This window comes from Antennarius striatus, chromosome 18 (genome assembly GCF_040054535.1).
Source record: "Antennarius striatus isolate MH-2024 chromosome 18, ASM4005453v1, whole genome shotgun sequence".
Classification (NCBI taxonomy): Eukaryota; Metazoa; Chordata; class Actinopteri; order Lophiiformes; family Antennariidae; genus Antennarius; species Antennarius striatus.
This window is the reverse complement of record NC_090793.1, coordinates 8,206,483-8,225,792: the sequence shown is the minus strand read 5'-3', so window position 1 is coordinate 8,225,792 and position 19,310 is coordinate 8,206,483. Positions and strand designations below refer to the sequence as shown.

General features: G+C 46.7%; 2 protein-coding genes across 4 annotated transcripts; one reads left to right on the top strand and one right to left on the bottom strand.

The window, feature by feature from the left end:
- The first annotated feature begins 117 nt into the window (after positions 1-117).
- gpsm2 (G protein signaling modulator 2) lies at positions 118-9,433 on the top strand. Of its 3 annotated transcripts, XM_068340654.1 has the most exons (16): positions 118-316; positions 1,285-1,323; positions 2,955-3,342; positions 5,594-5,815; positions 5,905-6,040; positions 6,146-6,285; positions 6,365-6,488; positions 6,593-6,708; positions 6,975-7,130; positions 7,208-7,316; positions 7,453-7,582; positions 7,658-7,734; positions 7,839-8,027; positions 8,115-8,274; positions 8,684-8,874; positions 8,963-9,433. In XM_068340654.1, exons 3-16 carry the CDS (start codon positions 3,278-3,280, stop codon positions 9,137-9,139), a joined length of 1,992 nt encoding a protein of 663 aa, XP_068196755.1. In that variant the 5' UTR covers positions 118-316; positions 1,285-1,323; positions 2,955-3,277; the 3' UTR covers positions 9,140-9,433. The 3 variants fall into 3 exon arrangements, with proteins under 3 accessions (XP_068196755.1, XP_068196757.1, XP_068196756.1); XM_068340656.1 differs by lacking the exon at positions 2,955-3,342; XM_068340655.1 differs by lacking the exons at positions 118-316; positions 1,285-1,323; positions 2,955-3,342 and adding an exon at positions 3,389-4,428.
- A 301-nt stretch (positions 9,434-9,734) lies between these two features.
- On the bottom strand, positions 9,735-18,995 carry wdr47a (WD repeat domain 47a). Its single transcript, XM_068340653.1, has 17 exons — positions 18,768-18,995; positions 16,833-17,002; positions 16,655-16,738; positions 16,483-16,567; positions 15,797-15,928; positions 15,530-15,706; positions 14,930-15,441; positions 14,723-14,840; positions 13,854-14,035; positions 12,998-13,249; positions 12,850-12,913; positions 12,406-12,563; positions 12,141-12,310; positions 11,881-12,051; positions 11,652-11,783; positions 11,324-11,542; positions 9,735-11,095 (listed from the first exon to the last, which is right to left on the bottom strand). The coding sequence occupies exons 2-17, from the start codon at positions 16,988-16,990 to the stop codon at positions 10,953-10,955; spliced, it is 2,757 nt and encodes a 918-aa protein (XP_068196754.1). The 5' UTR covers positions 16,991-17,002; positions 18,768-18,995; the 3' UTR covers positions 9,735-10,952.
- Between the last annotated feature and the right edge of the window lie 315 nt (positions 18,996-19,310).

Here is a 19,310-nt window from a genome sequence, read left to right as displayed (position 1 = left end):
ACACGTCACTTCTTTTCTATTCAAATCTATTGGTCCAATGACTGTTATTGTGGGCGTGGTCATCTTTGAATGTCGTCCTCTGACTGGCTGCCTGGCGACAACACAGGCGAGCGCAGCCCCAGGGCTTTTCTTCTGTCCACGAAGTTAAATCGAACTTTTGTAAAAAGTAACCCGATAATGTAGAACTAGGTTAGACAGTCAGCAGTTTAAATTACAAACGCCTGTTTTATTTTATTTTTTTAAAAACTTTTTATCATCTTTGTGAGAACTTAAAGGAGAAGAGCGCTCAACCATTGTTCGAACTGGATCCTCTAACGTAAGTTCACCACCTAGCATGCTAGCATGCTAATCCTAAACTGGCCGTGATAACTGCTGTGGAATCAGACGGGAGTGAATTCGCTGCCCCAGCTTGGAGCCATTAGCATGTGTTCATCGTCCTGACAGTTCCAGCCACAAGAGTTGTGTGGTTTTTCTTTCAAGCTTCCTCGTGGAAGATGAATTCTGTCTGATTGGAGCTGGCGCTGACAGGAGTGCCTCTGATCAATAACAGAAATTGATCTGGTACTGATCAGCAGGCATTTGAGTGATCAGTGTTTTTAAAATGGTCAAAAACACTGATCATTCTAGTGATATAGTCAAACTAGTGATATAGTGACAGGGTACTATCACCTATATCTACTATAATCACCCTGATTAACAATCAATTTACCTGTGTGAAGTAATCCATGTTGTGTGGTGGAAAAACTGCATCCAAATCCACAATTATGACAAATCATTATTTTATCAATAATTCACATACTACCAATAAATAACACATGTTTTATTACTTTAAGGATGTGTTAAAAGAATCAGGTGTTATTTCATTTGTCTTTAGTCAGATTCAAGTAAAGTGAGCTCATTATCTTAACAACACATGACGTTTGTCACACCCTTGGTGCAGTTTTTTTAAACAATAAGTGACATTAGAGGAGGTTTACATGTAGTTGCTGAAATTTAATTTCAAGTGCTGGGAGTGATTGTTAGTTGAGATTGACATTGGAAACTGTAGTATTTAGATTTCCCTATTGTATAATATACATACTCGGTTTATATTATATAGCGTTCATGTTTGATGAAGTGGCAAATTGTGTGTGTGTGTGTGTGTGTGTTAAACAGAGTGCTAAATCAAGTATTTCGTGCACCTTAAATGGTATATCAGTCATTACAGAGTGCAAATGTTAAGATTTCTCCATCTTTCACAACAAAGTAAACAAATCATTAATGATCATTCACCGTTCCCTGCAGGCTTTCCAGATATCCTGTTCCTGTGAGGAAGAGCTATCGGTCAGTAACCCCGTACTTATGTGCTTGTTTCTTTCTTTTGTTTTGGTGCTGCTTTCTGCTGACTCAGTGCCATGCTCACTTCTGCTTCCAAATTTAGGTTTTTCTCTCAGTGGCTGTTTCCATTTTAGTGCATCAATAGGATGTAAGCTCAAAGAAAATAGATCGTGGGTGTGATTCAGTGATTACCCCCCCCCCCCGCCAGAAACCTGTTATTACCAGTCAGCCTCTTGATTTGTTTGATGTGTTTTAAGTCATGAATCACTTCTTCTTACTGACTCATCGCTGCAGCTGCGTGAGCAGAAACGGCCTCTGTCCATCAGACCCAGTTGACCCAGACATTATTGATGACGATTGGATTCGTTAGCTGCCTTTAGCAGACATATTTCACATGTTTTATGTAACGTTAACAATAACACTGTAGTTACAGGTGCCAACCTCATTTTTCCTGTGTTTGATACCAAAGACAAATTAAGGAAAGAAAAAAGCTAAAAAAGGTTTTTTTTTTGTGTTCTTTTCCTTATGTTACTCAGCTGTTTGCACTTTATGCTACACAGTGAAACAATTGTTTGTTGCTACAAGCACATTTTGTTAAAGGTTTAATGAATTGTCATCGTAACGGTCTTTTTTTTTTTTTCTAGTTAGCATATACCTTAAACAGTTCAACCTGAAAACTGATGTTGACATTAGTTCAGCTGGTGCGATGAGGTGAATGTTTTCATTTAATTTAAGCGTGATCTGATTAGTTGACTACTTGAAAAAATAAACGGTGATTAGTCAAGTATCAAAATAATCATTTGTGGCAGCGCTAGTTGGTCAGGAATGAGGCAGTACAAACTACCATGGACATGTCAGAGAACCATTAGAATAACTGGACAGACTCCGAAAGTCCTCCGATGTTTACATACGAGCAAACCAGCGTACAAATCAGTATATAAACTGAGTCCCCTCATTCTAAGTTTAGTATTGATCTTTTTTCTGCCTTTCTTTCTGTGTCGAGTCTTCCTGATGTAGGAAAGTTTAAATAGCATTAACCTTATTTGAACGAGGCATTCCAAATTCAACAGGAATTGATTGTCATTGTTTGCTGCAATTGATCAAATGGAAGTCAAACAGTTTGCGAACAAGCCCCCTGTTTCTGAATATGGGTGTCTGATGGGTTAAACTTGGGGGACAAATGGGTGTGGCCGGTATGACCTCATGGAGGAATGAGGTAATGCTCGACTCTCTTTACTTGGTACATTATGTGCTATTCTTGTAGCTTGACTATCCCTGTACTTTCCTGTGGTGGAAGCTGCTTTCAGGTTCATCTGTTCCTTTGCGGGGGGGTGTTCCTCCTTTTACTTAGCGACACTTTTCTCCGAGAGATCATGCAACAGGTTGCTGGTCGCTCTTTCTTTCCAGTGACGTCCTCTGGTTTACTTTCCCATTGCTTGAGCATAGCGCTGAGACGAGCTGCCCTCGTAGAATGCCTGCGCTGAACTGACCCCATCCATTAGCTCCCACCCTGCACTCTCTCTCTCTCACCCCCCCCCCCCCCCCAACTTATGCATGCTGCTGTTTGGTTGGTGTTGCCATGGCACCGTGTGGCCAGAATGAGGCTTCACACACAGCATCTTGTGTTCTCTTCACAGAGGGCAGCTGAGGAGATTGAGGTGCAGTGACGCAAAACACACACTATACCAAAGCAGCCGTGTGGATTTCCACTCAGGACTCTCCTGTCAGACACTCATGGGGTTACCTTCCTCTGTCAACGTCCAGCAAAGGGACAGTCATAGCTTTCACCGCATTGGGTGATCTGGGTTGTTTTTTTTTTATTTTTTATCATAGTCTACCCTCACCTCGCCTCCGAATCCCTGGGACCAAATCTTTTTTTCTTACTTGTTGACCCCTGTTTTGAAACGCAACCATTTTTTTGGGAACAAGACTGGGATTTTCCCTCATATTATGCACGTCAATGGATACCGGTGGTTCAGTGATTAGCACGCGAGCAGAGGAGCAGTCCCTCCATGTCCGCTACAGGTAGGACTCTCTCAACTGAGGGGTGGGTTTAGAGGGAACTGACTGGCTCTCTTTTTTTATTTCCTGTTAACGTTTGGTTTAGAAGGAATTTCAGTCGAATCATTTGCTGTCGGATGAAACGTCAAAAACCTTGTGTCATTTTGTGGAGAAAGTACAGTATTTTCCGCACTATAAGGCGCACCCAAAGGCCTTTAATTTTCTCAAAAACCGACCGTGCGCCTTATAATCCAGTGCGCCTTAAATGTGAAAAGTTTTAAAATAGGTCTTTCATTGAAGGTGCGCCTTATAGTGCAGAAAATATTGTAATGCATGATCTCAAATGTGGAAATGAAAATTGACGGATAAGTTGGGGTCCCTGTAGACCTTCAGGTGAGTTGTGCAGAAATGCATCTGCCAGCTGTCCCTGCATTCCCAGTAAAGCACCAGGTGTGACCTGCCAGATCTCCTCCCCTTCAATATTTAATAAGCCCTGAAAAATTCATCACCACTGGCGTTGTCTTTGTTTTGTTTTGTTTTTTTTGCTGCGTGTGTGTCCGGCTTGTTTGCAGAGGGTCGCCCACTCGTCTGCTGACGGGACGGTTCTGGTCAATGACTTGATTCCATTAGACGACACTACAGACTCAGCTCGTGTCTCGTAAAGCCTCTCAACCCTCACCTGAGGGTGTAATCTGTCGGCTGCTGTAATCTCAGGCGACCAGGTCAGAAGAGAGAACTTGAAAGAAAGGAAAGCAGATTAGCTTTGAAAACGCTGATTGTGCACTTTGCCTGCTGTCCTGTATTGTGAGTTAATACTTGGAACAACGTCACACGCGTCACACTCTTTGGGGATTTTTTCCAATGCGCTGCGCTACGATACCTGGATGACATCAGAGAAGAGGTGGCGTTGATGTCACAGGAAAAGGAAGGGCTTTTTTTTTAACCTTTATTCAAACTGATTTCCTTTTTTTTTTTACCACAAACCCCCGGGTTGTTTCTGACTTGTCTTCATGCTCCGGCTTCAGCCTGGAGGTTTTTCTAAAGGGAACCTCGGTAGATGCCTCTCAGATGTTCTGTGTGCTGTTGTTGTAAAATGACAAAATCAAGAAGGTAGGCTAGTGTCTGTCGCAGCTCCACTGCTCAAGGGTGTGTTGTTAACTTTGGAGTCAACAGCGAGTGCGTTTTCTAATTCCTGGCTGAAGACTGCTAATTATACGAGCTTTATCCGCTGCTCAGAAAATCCAGTTAGCTTTTGTTTGCAAATTATAGCTGACCGGAATGACGAAACAAACGACTTTGTTGAGTGTTTTTGTGCTGTTTAAGTAGCTCGCCGCAGATCAGGAGCAGATTGCATCTTTAAATGGGTGTTTGTGGTTCAGTTCTTGAGAGCTTGGGTGGGTGGAGATGGAAAGCGCGAGATAAACAAACCAGATAGCCTTTGTGTGGAGCTGATCTCTTCTCATCAATGGTTTCCTGAAAGCTGTCTGTCTCTGTTTGTGTCAGTTGTTGCTTTGCACTAATAAAACACATTTTAAAGACAATCCGTGTGCAGATTGTCTGACGCTCCTCTCGCCTGGCTTTAAAACGCCTGAATCTTTTTTTCTACAATCACGAGATAATTTGCATGTTTCGCCCCACATTAAAGAACATCTTTACACTTTTTGAATTTATTTCTTCCGTTACATGTAGCTATACGAACGATAGACCTCATTTACTTTATTGTCAGCTGAGAAAACGTCTTTCACAAGCTGTATCCTTAAAAATGAGTTCATTTAAATGATACATTCTTAAGAACCAGCTCATTAATCTCATAGAAGCCTTCTTAAAATCATCCCTGCATAAATTTGTACCATTTAATTTTCATGTCAGTGGGAAATCCAGTGGAAACCAGTGCCTGCTGAAAAGGAGCTGATCTAAAAACCAGTGGAAAGATTAAAAATCATGTCTCAACCCCCTCAGCTAATAAACAGGAGAAACCACAGCTCAGATTGTTAAAGGGACCCTCAGAACTCTCTGAGGCCTGTTCAAAGGATGTGAGGTTGACCACAACAAGCACCCCCCCCCCCCGTCTGAGCCATTGTTCTCGCTGTAGGTGGAAGGAAGTCACTGAATGACGTTTCCTGTGCTTAGACAGACATTTTATTCCTGGTTGTGAAGGGAGTCCGGTCAGTCGGCAGCAGGATTCAGACACACAAGATCTCTTTTTCTCCAGCTTTGTCGTTATCTGGACTCCAAACAGACACCAGACACACTGATCTGACTTCTGTCTGCGTAGGATGGAGGTGTCCTGCCTGGAGCTGGCGTTGGAGGGTGAGCGCCTCTGTAAGGTTGGCGATTACAGAGCAGGCGTCTCCTTCTTTGAAGCTGCCATCCAGGTGGGCACAGAGGACCTGCAGGTTCTCAGCGCCATCTACAGTCAGCTGGGAAACGCCTACTTCCACCTCCATGACTACGCCAAGGCTCTGGAGTTCCACCGGCACGACCTCACCTTGACCAGGTTGGTCTGCGCTGGAAGCCCCGTCACAGATATTTTTAGATTTGTCGTTACTAGTGTGGTGTGTGTGTGTGTGTGTGTGTGTTGTGCAGGACGATCGGCGACCTGCTGGGAGAAGCCAAAGCCAGTGGAAACCTCGGCAACACTTTAAAAGTGCTCGGGCGTTTTGAGGAGGCTGTGGTTTGCTGTCAAAGACACCTGGAAATAGCGAGAGACGTAAACGACAAGGTGAGGCGGCGAAATTCTGAACCCAATCAGCGATCATCCGCGCAGAGAAATGTTTCGCATCGGACATCAGGATTCAAAACCGACATAGTTCTCCTGCAATTGTAGGTGGGTCAGGCACGCGCTCTCTACAACTTCGGGAATGTGTACCACGCCAAAGGCAAGAGCATCTGCTGGAGCGGCGCCGAGCCCGGAGACTTCCCAGAGGAGGTGATGATGGCGCTGAGGAAAGCGGCCGAGTACTACGAGTAAGTAGCCGGGACAATTTGTCGATACGCCGTCCCCCTGATCAAACATATCAAGTTTGACCGTTTTGTGTGTTTTCAGGGATAATCTGGCGATAGTGAAGGAGCTCGGCGACCGCGCCGCTCAGGGACGAACCTACGGCAACCTGGGCAACACGCACTACTTGCTAGGAAACTTTCGCAAAGCCGTGGCTTCTCACGAGCAGGTGACACTTCGTAACGACGACACGTTCCTCAGATAAGATGCATAAATTGTCTAACTGCAGTTTTTCTAAAAGAAATGCGTGGCTTTATCTCTGTCTCTGTGCAGCGATTGCTCATAGCCAAGGAATTTGGCGACCGTGCAGCAGAGAGACGCGCTTACTGCAACCTGGGGAACGCCTATATCTTCTTGGGGGAATTTGAAGTGGCGGCAGAGCATTACAAGTATGACCCAAACAGAAGAATGGAAGATTTTTTTTTTTAAAATGATGTCCCTTCTCTATATTATTTTGACAAAAAAAAGTTTTATCTTTAAAATGTCTTTTTCTTAATGATGAAGCTTAAGTACCAGCATGATAGAATTTTAAAGCTGTCATTTAAAAAAAATCTTCTCTTGTGAGAAGCTCAAAGCATCTTGTTAGCAGATGTAGATTTTTCAAATTCCGAGGAGGCAGATTCTTCTGACCCTGAAACGTTCTGGTGTTCCCCAGGAGGACGCTTCAGCTGGCTCGGCAGCTGAAGGATCGGGCGGTGGAAGCCCAGGCCTGCTACAGCCTGGGAAACACCTACACACTCCTCCAGGATTATGAGCGGGCCATCGACTACCACCTCAAACATCTCATCATAGCCCAGGACCTCAACGACAGGTACACACACACACACACACACACCGTGGTTCCACTGTGCCCCCCCTGCATCTGTTGAAATGTGAGTTTGGATGCAGGATCGGGGAGGGCCGTGCATGCTGGAGTCTGGGAAATGCCCACACTGCACTGGGGAACCACGATCAGGCGATGCACTTTGCCGAGAAACACCTGGAAATCTGCAAAGAGGTAAAAATCAAAGGTTTAAGTTTTCCTTCGCCGCATGTTTGTTCTCTTCTCTTTATTTGATTTGAGGGAGATCTCATTCCGAGTAGTTTAACCACAGCAGGGAAGGAATTCCTTTCTAAATGTTTTGTCGTCGTAGACTGGAGACAGGAGCGGGGAGCTGACGGCACGCATGAACGTTTCCGATCTCCAGATGGTCCTGGGTCTGAGTTACAGCACCAACAACTCCACGCTGTCAGAGAATAAAGAAATAGATTACAACCTCCACGGTACGCCGATCTCACCAGTTACGGGTCAGATACCGTCACCTTTTGACACTGTAGTCTAACATTTTTGTGTTTTAGGAGCGAGGCCCAGGATGAGTAGAAGACACAGCATGGAAAACCTGGAGCTGATGAAACTCACCCCCGACAAGATGAATGTAAGAACTTCTCTTCACGGGTCACCAGTGAGACACGTACAGAATATCCCAGAGTGATAAGAGTAATGTAAGTTAACCTCCTCGGGCCTTCCTGTGTTTCAAAGGGGCAGAAGAGGAATGTGGACATTCTGAACAAACAGTCCAAACCGTCTCTGGCTAAGAGCTCCTCCAAACTGTTCTTTGTCAGCCGTCTGCGGGGCAAAAAGTACAAGACTGGTGGCAGCAGTAAGGTCCTCCAGGACACCAGCAACACCCTGGACTCCAGCCAGACGGCCACTCAGGGGCCTCAGAAGGTAGAGCGACAGGGGCGTCCGACTGGTGGCATTTAGTCCCCGACGGGCCCCTTCTGTATTCATTTGACCGTTTGTGTTCTTAACTAGCGACTCAGTCCAGACATGCTTGGGGACGAGGGCTTCTTCGACCTCCTGAGCCGTTTCCAGAGCAACCGAATGGACGACCAGCGCTGTTCAATACAAGATAAAGGCAGCAGGTTATCGCTGAACAGCGGCCCGGAGTCGCCTCCCAGAGCCATCAGGAAATGTAAGACAGAACTAACCAGGTTTTAAACTAACTAGATTTTTAAAACTAACTAACTCACCCACAAGGTTTTAAACAAACGAGGTTCTAAACTAGGTTTGGAACTAGCTAGGTTTGGAACTAAATAGTTTTTAAGCTAACCCACTAGGTTTTGAACAAATTAGGTTCTGATCTAACTCGGTTTTGAATTATTATTTAACACAAACAGTGTATTTGCTATTATTTAAATACTTATGTTGGTTTGTTTACACAGTATGTTTTCACTTCTACACCAATCCGGCTTTTTGTGCTTTTAATTGCCCCTTGGGGACAAATAAAGTTTTTTGAAATTAATTGAATTTTTAAAAAATCCCACACTGAACTTCCTTTTCACAGTAAAACATGACTGATTTGTCTCTGTGTGTTTCTGCAGCGGTATCAGAGTCCGCCAACGTGTCCGGAGCCCAAGCCCGGCGTCTGGAGGAGTGTTCCGCGCCGGGGGGGAGCCTTCCCGGCCTCAGGCTCAATCAGAACAGCAGCCAAGCCGTCCTCAACCACCTGATGGCCAACGCCGACAGCGCCGAACCCGACGACGAATTCTTCGACATGCTCGTCAAGTGCCAGGTAGCTAACGCCAACAAACGCACCGCGTGTGAAGAGAGAGGCCCGACGCCGACAGAACTCACAGATGTTCTTTCTCTCGCTCCGACAGGGGTCCCGTTTGGATGACCAACGCTGCGCCCCTCCCCCTCCTCCCATCCGAGGACCCACCGTACCGGATGAGGACTTTTTCAGCCTCATCATGCGTTCTCAGGCCAAACGAATGGACGAGCAACGCGTCACCTTGCCTTCTGCGTCCAACGCTGCAGCCCGACCCGGCTCCAGCTAAGCTAGAGACTAAAGGGACACAGGTTGACCTGCAGGCTCGTGTCCCGTTACTTTTGTCCTCTGGGACTAAACTAAAGCACTGTCAGCATTAAATGTAGTTTGGAAGATTTCTCTAATCAACAAGGACTTGTTTCACACAAAGTAGCACGACGCTAACAAACGGTCATCAGGGACATTTTGTTTTTTCAATGTTTTCATGGATTTCATTTATTTTCTGTGTATTTTTTAATACACAATACAGTTCTGTGTGTATTTATTTTACTTTTAATGACTTTGTTTTTTGTTGACTGCCGTCCCCCTCCGCTGTGGAGCAATGTGGTTCAATTCAGTCTCTGAGTCAGCGTGGACAGACTTTTAGCACACTACATGTTTTTGTTTATATTGGGTTTTTATTTTTTGATTACTTATAACAAAATAAATTGTGTTTCAAGCTAACTGGTAAAAGAATGATTTTAACCCATGTACAGCCCTTTATTCTCTTTTGTACCAAATGTTTTAAAGATGTTAGAGGAATGAAGCCTTGTTCATATATCCTCCTGGCTCAGAGTTTTTAATGTGAACTGTTTATTTTGAACAAAATACAAACAACAAACAAATTGTGTAAAAGACAATTTATTGAACATACTATCAGTCAGACTCACGTTAGCTTGAATTAATTTAAATCACTTTTAAAAACAAGAATAAGAGGGGTTTCATATGAAAACCGCTAGCATTTCAATAATATACCAACAAATCAGATAACAAACATAAACACAACATAAATAAATACATCTAAGTACGTATTAGTTTGGCCTTGTTTGTTAAAACCATATGTGCTATATATTAACATATAAACCTAAATATGCATCTCTGTAAATTAAGATTAGGAGACAAAGTAACAAAAGAAAAAGTGCATTTTTAAAATAAAAAAATAAAATGCTCATGCCCCAAATACTGGTTATAAATAAAGGTCAGCATCCATTCATCCAATCAGATTCTGCTGTGCACAAGTTCCACCTTTCTGGGCAAACACTGCCACCTACTGGCAGATGAACAGAGGTGTGCAACACAGTAACCCAGAACAAATGCCACAAATTACAGTTCTTATTTCGCTTTAACTTTATAACCTGTCATTGCAAGCAAGCCATCACGGGACACTGTAACACCTCCAGAGCAGAAACACTGATGTTCAGATTGAAAACTAATGCACAAGCTACTGCTAATGCTATGGATACAGTAACTGTACAGACATCGGGGGGGAGGGGCCGACGCAGAGCCGAGCTGATCGGCCAATCCTCCACCAGATTCTGACGGTATATATTTTACATCCTAAAGTCAACTCTTTCCTGAACACAAGCAGCATTACACCAGCTGTAAGAAAGCAAAATGCTAGAGAAGAAGGAATGCAGGATTTTTTAAATGGTCGAGAAGAATTTGATCTGAATTTTTTTTTTTTTTTTTTTTACATTTTTGGTATGGAAACGCAAGAAAGGCACCATCAGAAAACCTCGACAGCTCCTCAGCGAGAGAACGAGACATGCAGCAACAGGCTGGTGTGAGTAAGCAGTATACTGTATATGCATGATGGGACCTTGGTCCTAAATGTACCATCGTAACATGTGGGAAGAGGTCTAGTGATGAGATAAACACAACATCCTGCCTTTGAATCCCCGGAGGTCAACAATTGGAAAGCGTGTGTGTGGTTAAAAGAAAAAGAAATGTGTGCTTTTGATGAGTCGCAGGTTTGTATCCATTTGCTTCACTACAGACAGGAGAGAGAACGGCTCGCTCACCATATCCAGTGTTTTAGAGGAGTGTGTGTGTGTGTGTCTGTGTTATGGGTTGTGCGTCCAGAGTGTGACGGTGCGATCGGCGGAGGACGAGAGGAAGGACAGGTCGTTGGTGTGCCATCGACATTGGATCACCTTGTCGCCGTGTTCGCCGACCACCGTCTGAGGCAGCTGCTTGGTCAGGTCGCCTAGAAACACACACACACACACACACACACACACACACACGGAGGAGTGTTGCTCAGTAACGCTCAACACCAGGGTGCGATCGGTGGCGAATGAGAATAGCGGCGCAGCTAGCCAGCACCCTTCTGTAAAATAAGCATGAAAAGACTGGAATATGTTTTTTCAATCCGGTTTTGATCAAATCTGAGTCGACTCTGTAACGTCTCGTGTGTTTGTCGAGTCGTCCGTACCTTGCAGGTTGGTCACCATGACCTTGGTGTCGTAGGAGCCCGTGAGCAGGTAGTGTGCTCCGGGAGAGAACCTGACGGATCGCACGTCGCTGCTGTGCGGCCGGTACACCTGGACGATCCGTCCTCCTCTGATGTCGTACAGCATGCAGGCGCTGTCTTCCTGCCCCGTTGCTAAGAGACGGGCGCTGGGATCCACTGCTACCGAGGCCACGGGACTGCCTGCAGGAAACAAATGTAGAAAAACAGTAAAGATTTGTAAAAACAAACATAAAAACATGATACCGTGATGAAAAGAATCATTATTTTTTTCCCAGGATTGGAAATATACCTGAGCCGTGGAAAACAGTTCCCACCACCCGGACACAGCTGGGCACCCTGAGGTCCCAGAATCGAACGGTCTTGTCTTGAGAGCCAGAGGCGATCATCCAGCCCCCCCATGTGTACAGGGACAGAATGTGACCTGTACACGGATGAGATGCAGGTTGCATTAAAACACTCTCCGTTTGACGCTTAGCGTTCAGCAGGGGGCGGATACGCGGCTCAATTCGTCCGTGCACCTGTGTGTCCGCTGAGCGCGTGCAGACCCTGACCCCTCTGACAGTCGGTGGTGTAGATGTTACAGTCTCCAGCTCCGGCACTGATCAAGATGGCCCCTCCGCTCTCGGGGCCCTCCATGAAGGCCAGGTCCCTGATGGTGCCGTCGTGCATGCTGAACTCCAGGTCCGGCCCTGAAGCACAGACAGAAGAAAACACACCAGTGACTGCGAGACGCTGATGATAAAACGCTGACACAACAAAGCGGGACTCGCGCGGCCACCTGTGGCGTTGCACGTCTCGGCGCTGAAAGGCAGGACTTTGACATATTTGTCGTTGGAGCCGGTGGCCAGCAGGTTCCCACAGTGGCTCCAGGCCACACAGTAGATGGAGCCTTTGTGATGCTTGTTCCTCTTGAAGCGGATGGTTGGCTGCTTGAGCGGAGTGGAACCACTGCAGACAGGAAGAGAAGGGAGAGAGAGAGGAGTCGGGGCGGTGATCAGAAAACTCATCGGGTCATTGGAAGGGAACACAAATCAGTAAGTTACCTCAGGTCTAACGTGTCCGGATAAGCGCAGACTCGTAGAGTTTTGGAGTTGGACCCCACGGCGTAGAGCGCTCCAGACGGGTGAAACGCCACGGCGCGAACAGCCTGCGTGTCCTCCAGAGTCTGCACCGGGACAAACAGCTTTTTCTGCTTGTCGCCCTGCAAAAACGTGCCACAGATTGCGTATAATTAGCCGTCTAATCTACTGTGATCTCAACCCTACGACATCCTTACAGTTGTGATGCTTGCATGACATCAATAATCAACAATCTGCTTAATCTGATCAGAATTACGCGGCGTCACCTCACGCCGTGACGTACACCACAGCGAGCTCAGTCGACGGAATCAGACCGGTGGCGTTCAGCGTGATGTCAGACTGAGAACTCGTTCTTGTTGAAGTCGACTTCCTTTGCAGAATGTTTCGGATTAAAGCGTGAGTACGTACCTCTTTCCCTCTGGACAGGGACACCGGAGAGTCGCTTTGTCCACCTGCTTTCAGTTTCTGATCGCTGCAAGAAAAACAGTGAACAGTTATTGTTGAATTCAACCCAGAAACCAACTCCAAAAAAATAAATAAAAATAAAACGCAGTGCCTTTGGCTGACGACGGGGGACTCATCTGGAGGCAGGACTGTGTGACCCCCCACGGTGCGTTGTGGGGTGCTGCTGAGCACCCCTCCCCCCTGAGTCCTGGTCTGCTCCGGAGTCACAGATGGGGGGTTGTTATTGTTCTCAGAGGCTGTGGCGTTCTCGTTCCCGTTCCCGTTACACTGCTGGGTCAGAGTCTTCACCTCCTCCCCTAAATTTTCCATTCCCACATTGAGCTCCTCCAGCTTCTGGATAGACCTGAGGAGCACACCCACACACCGACACACACACACACACACACACACACACACACACACACACACACACACACACACACACACACGCACACACACACACTTTATCAAATTCCATGTATTTCATCCCCCCTGTTTTGATCGCCTTCTTATTTCCCATAATAAATTTCTTTTTTTACAGACTTTCAGCAGCGTGAAGGGAATTAATGAGGTAATTATTCTCTGTTCCTCTGAATTATGCAGAGACTAGAGACAGGAAGACATGGGGGGACGGGGAACTCTCTGGGGGAGGGGGGGGGGGTTAAGAGAAACAGCTGATGTCCTTCTGACAGTAAAAATGGAAAATGTCATCAGCTTAGGGTTAGGGAGTGTGGACTCAATTGTGTGTAAACGTAACATACACACACACACATGATGTGACGTGGAAGATCGTCACAGATGGTGCAGTCTAAACTGGTTATGGGGGGAGGGTGTGTCGTGATGGGAAGAGCCACCTGGACCTCGTAACTATTAACAACAGCTGATCCCTTTATTCTGTGTTGAAATGGAAAAACTGGGCAATAATGAGTGAAAGTAATTCACGCAAACATGGTTCCTGGTGTCGGTACCTGTTGAGGAACTTCTCCGTGAGGCTGTGCTGCATGCTGCTGGGTGGGGGCTCCTGCTGGACCCCGCCCTCCAGCAGCATCTGCTGGTACATCTGCCTCTGCTGTTGCTTCTGCTCCAGGTGCTGCTGCACGCGCAGGCGGTGGCGATAGAACTCCTCGTACTTCTCTGTGGAGTCACGGAGCTGAGGATCCAACGAGACCGGATTAAGAAGACAGAAGTCCTTCGAATGATTTGATAGTAAAGCTCGACTCGTGTTATCAGTCTAAAATGCCTTCAGTGACAGAAAAAAATAGATTTTTCCTCTTAAATTAATCTGAATTAGCAGGTTGAGAGGAGTAAATGATGTGAGCTGATGGATAATCTGGGCCCAGCATCAGGATTAGGACCAAAGTTCCTGACTGGATTTCTTCTTTGACTTTCAGCGGGAGTGGATCAGTGTGAAACCTGCCCGGTTCTCCTGTAAGGTGAGCTCAGCTCACGTCAAACAGTCTTTGTATTCAGAATTGAGTTCTTAGTATCAAATTTTGATGATGTAGCTCGTCAAACGACGTGTCTTTATACACACACACACACACACAAACATACATCATCCCCTTCCTACAGGAACAACAGTTTATGTTACCAATGAATAATAAATCACAAACAAACCAAATCAAGGTTAACGTTCTTTTTTTAAAACGTTCCATTCCAGCGGAAACATCGCTGTCAGACAGCGTCCGACCACTAACTCACACCGGCAGAGGGTGGCTCATGAGAACTGACATTTATAACCCTTCAGTGTCACAGACGCCTGTGGAAACAGGAAACCTTTCCACAGACGGGTCAAACAGAAGCACCTGCTCAGTGACTTGATGTCTAACGGCTCTACCTCATTCCTGTCGGCGGCGCCCGGTGATGGTGCGTCCTCCCCTGGAGCGGAGGCGGGGCGGAGGTTCTGCGCTCCGGGTGAACTCATCATTTTATCCACGGGTGTGTCTGTCCTGGATCTGCAGAGAGAAAATAGAGGAAAGAAATCAGTCAGAAGAGTCAAAACATCCGCAGGGGGGGGGCTTCTGCCTCCAGGCTAAACTCTTACGTTTCAGGGGATTCCTCAAAGATGCTGTGGCAGTCGGTGCTCTCCATCATGAGACTCCGGCTCAGGCTCTGCCCACCCGCTCCGGGGTAGTGGAAGTTAGCAAAGGAGTGGGACATGGGAGCGGCGCCTTTACCCGGCGCCACCTCGGCAGCGCTCGCTCTCTTATCCTGACCGGACAGCCCATAAGACAAGCCGTCCAACGCTGGGTTCAAGGAGCGTGACATGTAGGTGTCGGCGGACTGGGGTCGGCGCAGCGGGGAGGAGGGGTAAGGAGACAGTTTGCTGATGAGCGGGGTGAGGAGGTCAGCGTAGCCCGTCTTGGCGGGTTTGACCAAGCGGTCCACGTGGATGTTGAGCTGCTTCTGTTCGAAGGCGCAGGAGAAGACGCTGTGGGAGAGATTCTGCATCCAGGACAGCAGAGACAGGTCCAGGTCGTCGCAGCCGTTCCCGCAGAGCATGTCCACCCCCAGGAGGACCTCGCTCTCTGTGATCTCCTCGCCCGTCGCCTTGCTCTGAGCGATCAAAAATAATGACAGCTCCAGCGTGCCAGCAGGTGGACACACAAACAGTGTTTATATTTGATTGTAGCATGTTAAAAACCTGGCAGAACTCCACGCAGCACTCGTACAGGACTCCCTTCAGGAGCAGCTGGAAGAGTCGGTCGCCGCTGGCCTTGAATCCAGCCTCGCTCAGCTTCCTGTCTGCGGGGATGAACTCTGCCACCATCGTGCAGGCCTCCTCAAAGCAATGCACCCTGGCCGTGCTGGGGTTCCAGTCCTGAAGGACATCAGCAGCGGAATAAGAACAGGAAATTTGATTTTAAACTGATTAAACATTTCAATTTCAGTGCACTTTCAAACGTCTTACCTTGAATTCGGCGTGATTGGTGAGACGAGGCAGCGTGAGGAGCAGACACAGTTTGCTGTAGTCGTCTTTAGAGGGACAGAACTCTTCCAGGACGTGAAGACACTTGACTGCTTCCTGCATCGTGTACTCCAGCTGGGAAAACATACAAAAATACATGTCAGACAGGCAGACGTGGACGGGTCCAAACGTCTGAACAGCAGAAAGAAAACCACGGTTGTGTTTGGAGGAGCTTCATCTCCAGCAGCACATCAGAGCATTAAATGACTCCTAAATGTCAGTGAGACTGAAAAACAACCTTCAAATGCCAGTTTGCACAAGAAATCAGACAATTTATTCATGAGGATGTGGAACAGCATGGATTTACAAAGAATTAGATGTGATACAGGGTTATCATCAATGAGCCTGATTTAAAAGCAAAAAAAAACACCCCCAAACCCTTCCCTTAAACGATAATAATAAAAAGATCATATTCCGTCCTTGCAGGGGAGGCACAAAAACAGTTTGCTTCACTGCTTGTCTTTGAGATTCATCCCTCATGTTTATCGCCATGACAACCAGTCATGCTGTTACTAAGTCTATTCCTTAAGGACAAGAATTCAAAGCTGTGTCATGGTGGAGGTGAAGAAAGCAATAAAAGAACGCAGAGAATCGATCACTCCATCAACCGATCATATTTAGAGACTTACATGCTGCGGCTCATCCTCTGCTGACATGGCATTATTCACACACAGCGCCTCCAGAAACTTCTGCTTGAGGATGATGTAACGAAACCTAAGGAGGAAACAGTCAGCGTTAGAAACGGACACCAAAAGAAACCACGAAGGTGTCGATGTTGCTCGCATGTCAAGGTACTCGTACCTTTTCCTGTCAAACTTATCCATGCACTCCAGAGGCTGAATGAACTGTAAGACTTCGTCCCACTGGCCATCAAGCACCAGTTGTCTTTAGGAAAAGAGATCATGTTTAATACGTATGTAACATTTCAATTCATACACCGTACACAACGTCCAGACCACACAGGCGTGACTCCGTCTACCTGAGGAAGAGCATGTCGTCGGAGTAGAGCCCGTTGATGACGCCGCTCTCCTTCTCCAGAGCCAACATGCTGATGTGAAGCTTCCTGGAGTTCAGGAAGTCCAGGATCACCTTGATGATCTCCACCTCCTTCACATTTATGGTTTCTTCCACTGTCATGGTGACGGCGGCCTGCCAACGTACAAAAAAAAAACGAAAAAAAAGAAGAAGGACAATACTAACGTTACGTCATGACTGTTTTTAATTTTAAAAGATCACAAGCCCCCCGGGGGGTAGCTGAAGAACATCTTCATGAGATAACAGTGATAATGAGCATTTTATCAGCAATTAGCAGCAGTAATTTGACCTAATGTTGTCATTAAGAACTAAAGAATCCCGTTCAACTCATGTTTCACTTTTTTATTCTACGTCCCGCTTCAAAGCGATGATGTAAATGTAATTGTCAGCGTTTGTGTGTTCGTCCGCAAATGTAGCCGCAAGAGGGCACAAGCCAGTGTCTTATTGTGCCGGTCCCAAGCCAGGATAAATAGAGGGTCGCTTCAGGAATGGCATCCGGCGTAAAACTTTTGCCAAATGAAACATGTGAATCAAACCTATAACTTCCATATTGGATCGGTCGAGGCCCGGGTTAACAACGACCGCCATCGGCGCTGTTGACCTACAGGGTGCCGGTGGAAATGGGACTACTGTTGGTTGAAGGAGAGGAGGAAAGTGTGCCCGTAAGAAGAGAGAGAAGAGGAACGCCAAGAGTATAGGACTGAGAGTAGGGACGTTGACTGTTGGAACTATGACAGGAAAAGGTAGAGTGTTGGTTGACATGATGCAGAGGAGGAAGGTAGACATACTGTGTGTCCAGGAGACCAGGTGGAAAGGTAGCAAGGCTAGAAGTTTAGGAGCAGAGTTCAAGTTGTTCTATCATGGTGTAGATAGGAAGAGAAATGGAGTAGGAGTTATCTTAAAGGGGGAGTTTGTTAGGAATGTCCTGGAGGTAAAAAGAGTGTCAGATAGAGTGATGAGTCTGAAGCTAGAAATAGAAGGTGTGATGTTCAATGTTGTTAGTGGGTATGCTCCACAGGTAGGATGTGAGCTGGAGGAGAAGGAGAAATTCTGGTCGGACCTTGATGAAGTGATGCAGAGCATACCTAGAAGTGAGAGCTTTGATCTATGAAAGTAGGTCAGAGCACTAGTTCTGATCTTTGACCTATGCAAGTAAGTCAGGGTAAAATTTTGAATTCAGGGGTGTCACGGGATGTTGCAGTCTGTTCTCATTAGGAACTAACGAATCCGTTCAACTCGTGTTTCACATGTTCTGTTTTGTTTTAATAGTCAGACTTCTGACCAGAGGAGAGCAGAGGGAGGGTGAGATACATCAGTCAGTCATCACATGAGGGTAAGTACAGACATTACGTTAACTCCACAGGACACACACACACACACACACACACACACACACACACACACACACACACACACACACACACACACACACACACACACACACACACACCTTCACGAGTGGGGAGAATAAATACCACTGTGACGGCAGTCAATAGCCACCAACACGTCCACGGTTCCCCACCTGGGCGGATGCGCTCCAGCAATTAGTCTGTACCTGACAGCAATAGCTAGTCAAGCAGCATCGAGCTAAGCTAGGCGGGGACGTTAGCAGAGCTGATCCCGATCACAGCCGCCGGTCCCGCGGATTAGGAGCTTATGCTGGCCGTTAGTTTTGCATGGCTACCGGATTTACCGGATTACAACATGAACAACACGCAGTTCACACAAATCGGGCTAATTTAACGAACGGTTGCAGCGGGGAGGAAAAAAAGGGGGGGGGGGGACTGGGTAGCTAGCCGGGCCGACGGGAGAGAGGCAACACCCGCTAGTTAGCTGCGCGACTGGGATGCGGCGCGGCGGATCCCCGACCGCCTCTTACCCCGACGCTACTCCCGCATGAACACGCAGTTTCCCTCCGCTGGTGCTTCCGTTTAGTTGACAGACGCTGTTGTGAGGCAGCAGCTCGGTTTCGTCGGGACCGGGTTTCTCCTCCCCTGTCGGCTCCTTCTACCCGTCCGCTGCCTGCTGGATGCTGGATGCTGGATGCTCCTCCGCTGCGGTCCGCCGCGCCTCCGCCTGCCGCCCGTCTGCCGCCTGAGGGAGCGCCGCCTCCGCCTCCCCCTTCCTCCGGGCGAGCGACGATCAGAAAAATAATCCAAAGAATTAGAAATATGAGCAAAAGAATAACCAATCAGTTCGATTATGTAACATATCTCTAAGCAGATTTTGATTAAATTCTATTGTGCTTAGGATGTGATTGTATTTTACTTTCTTGCACATGTTGCTATACAGTTTAAAAACACTTGGCACCGTGGAATGTTCAGTGTGGATGCCCTGTTTTATTAACTAATTAGATAATCATCTCAGAATACAGAAAACATTTTCCTGAATTAACGATTTCAGTCCTTCAGAAAGTGTTTTT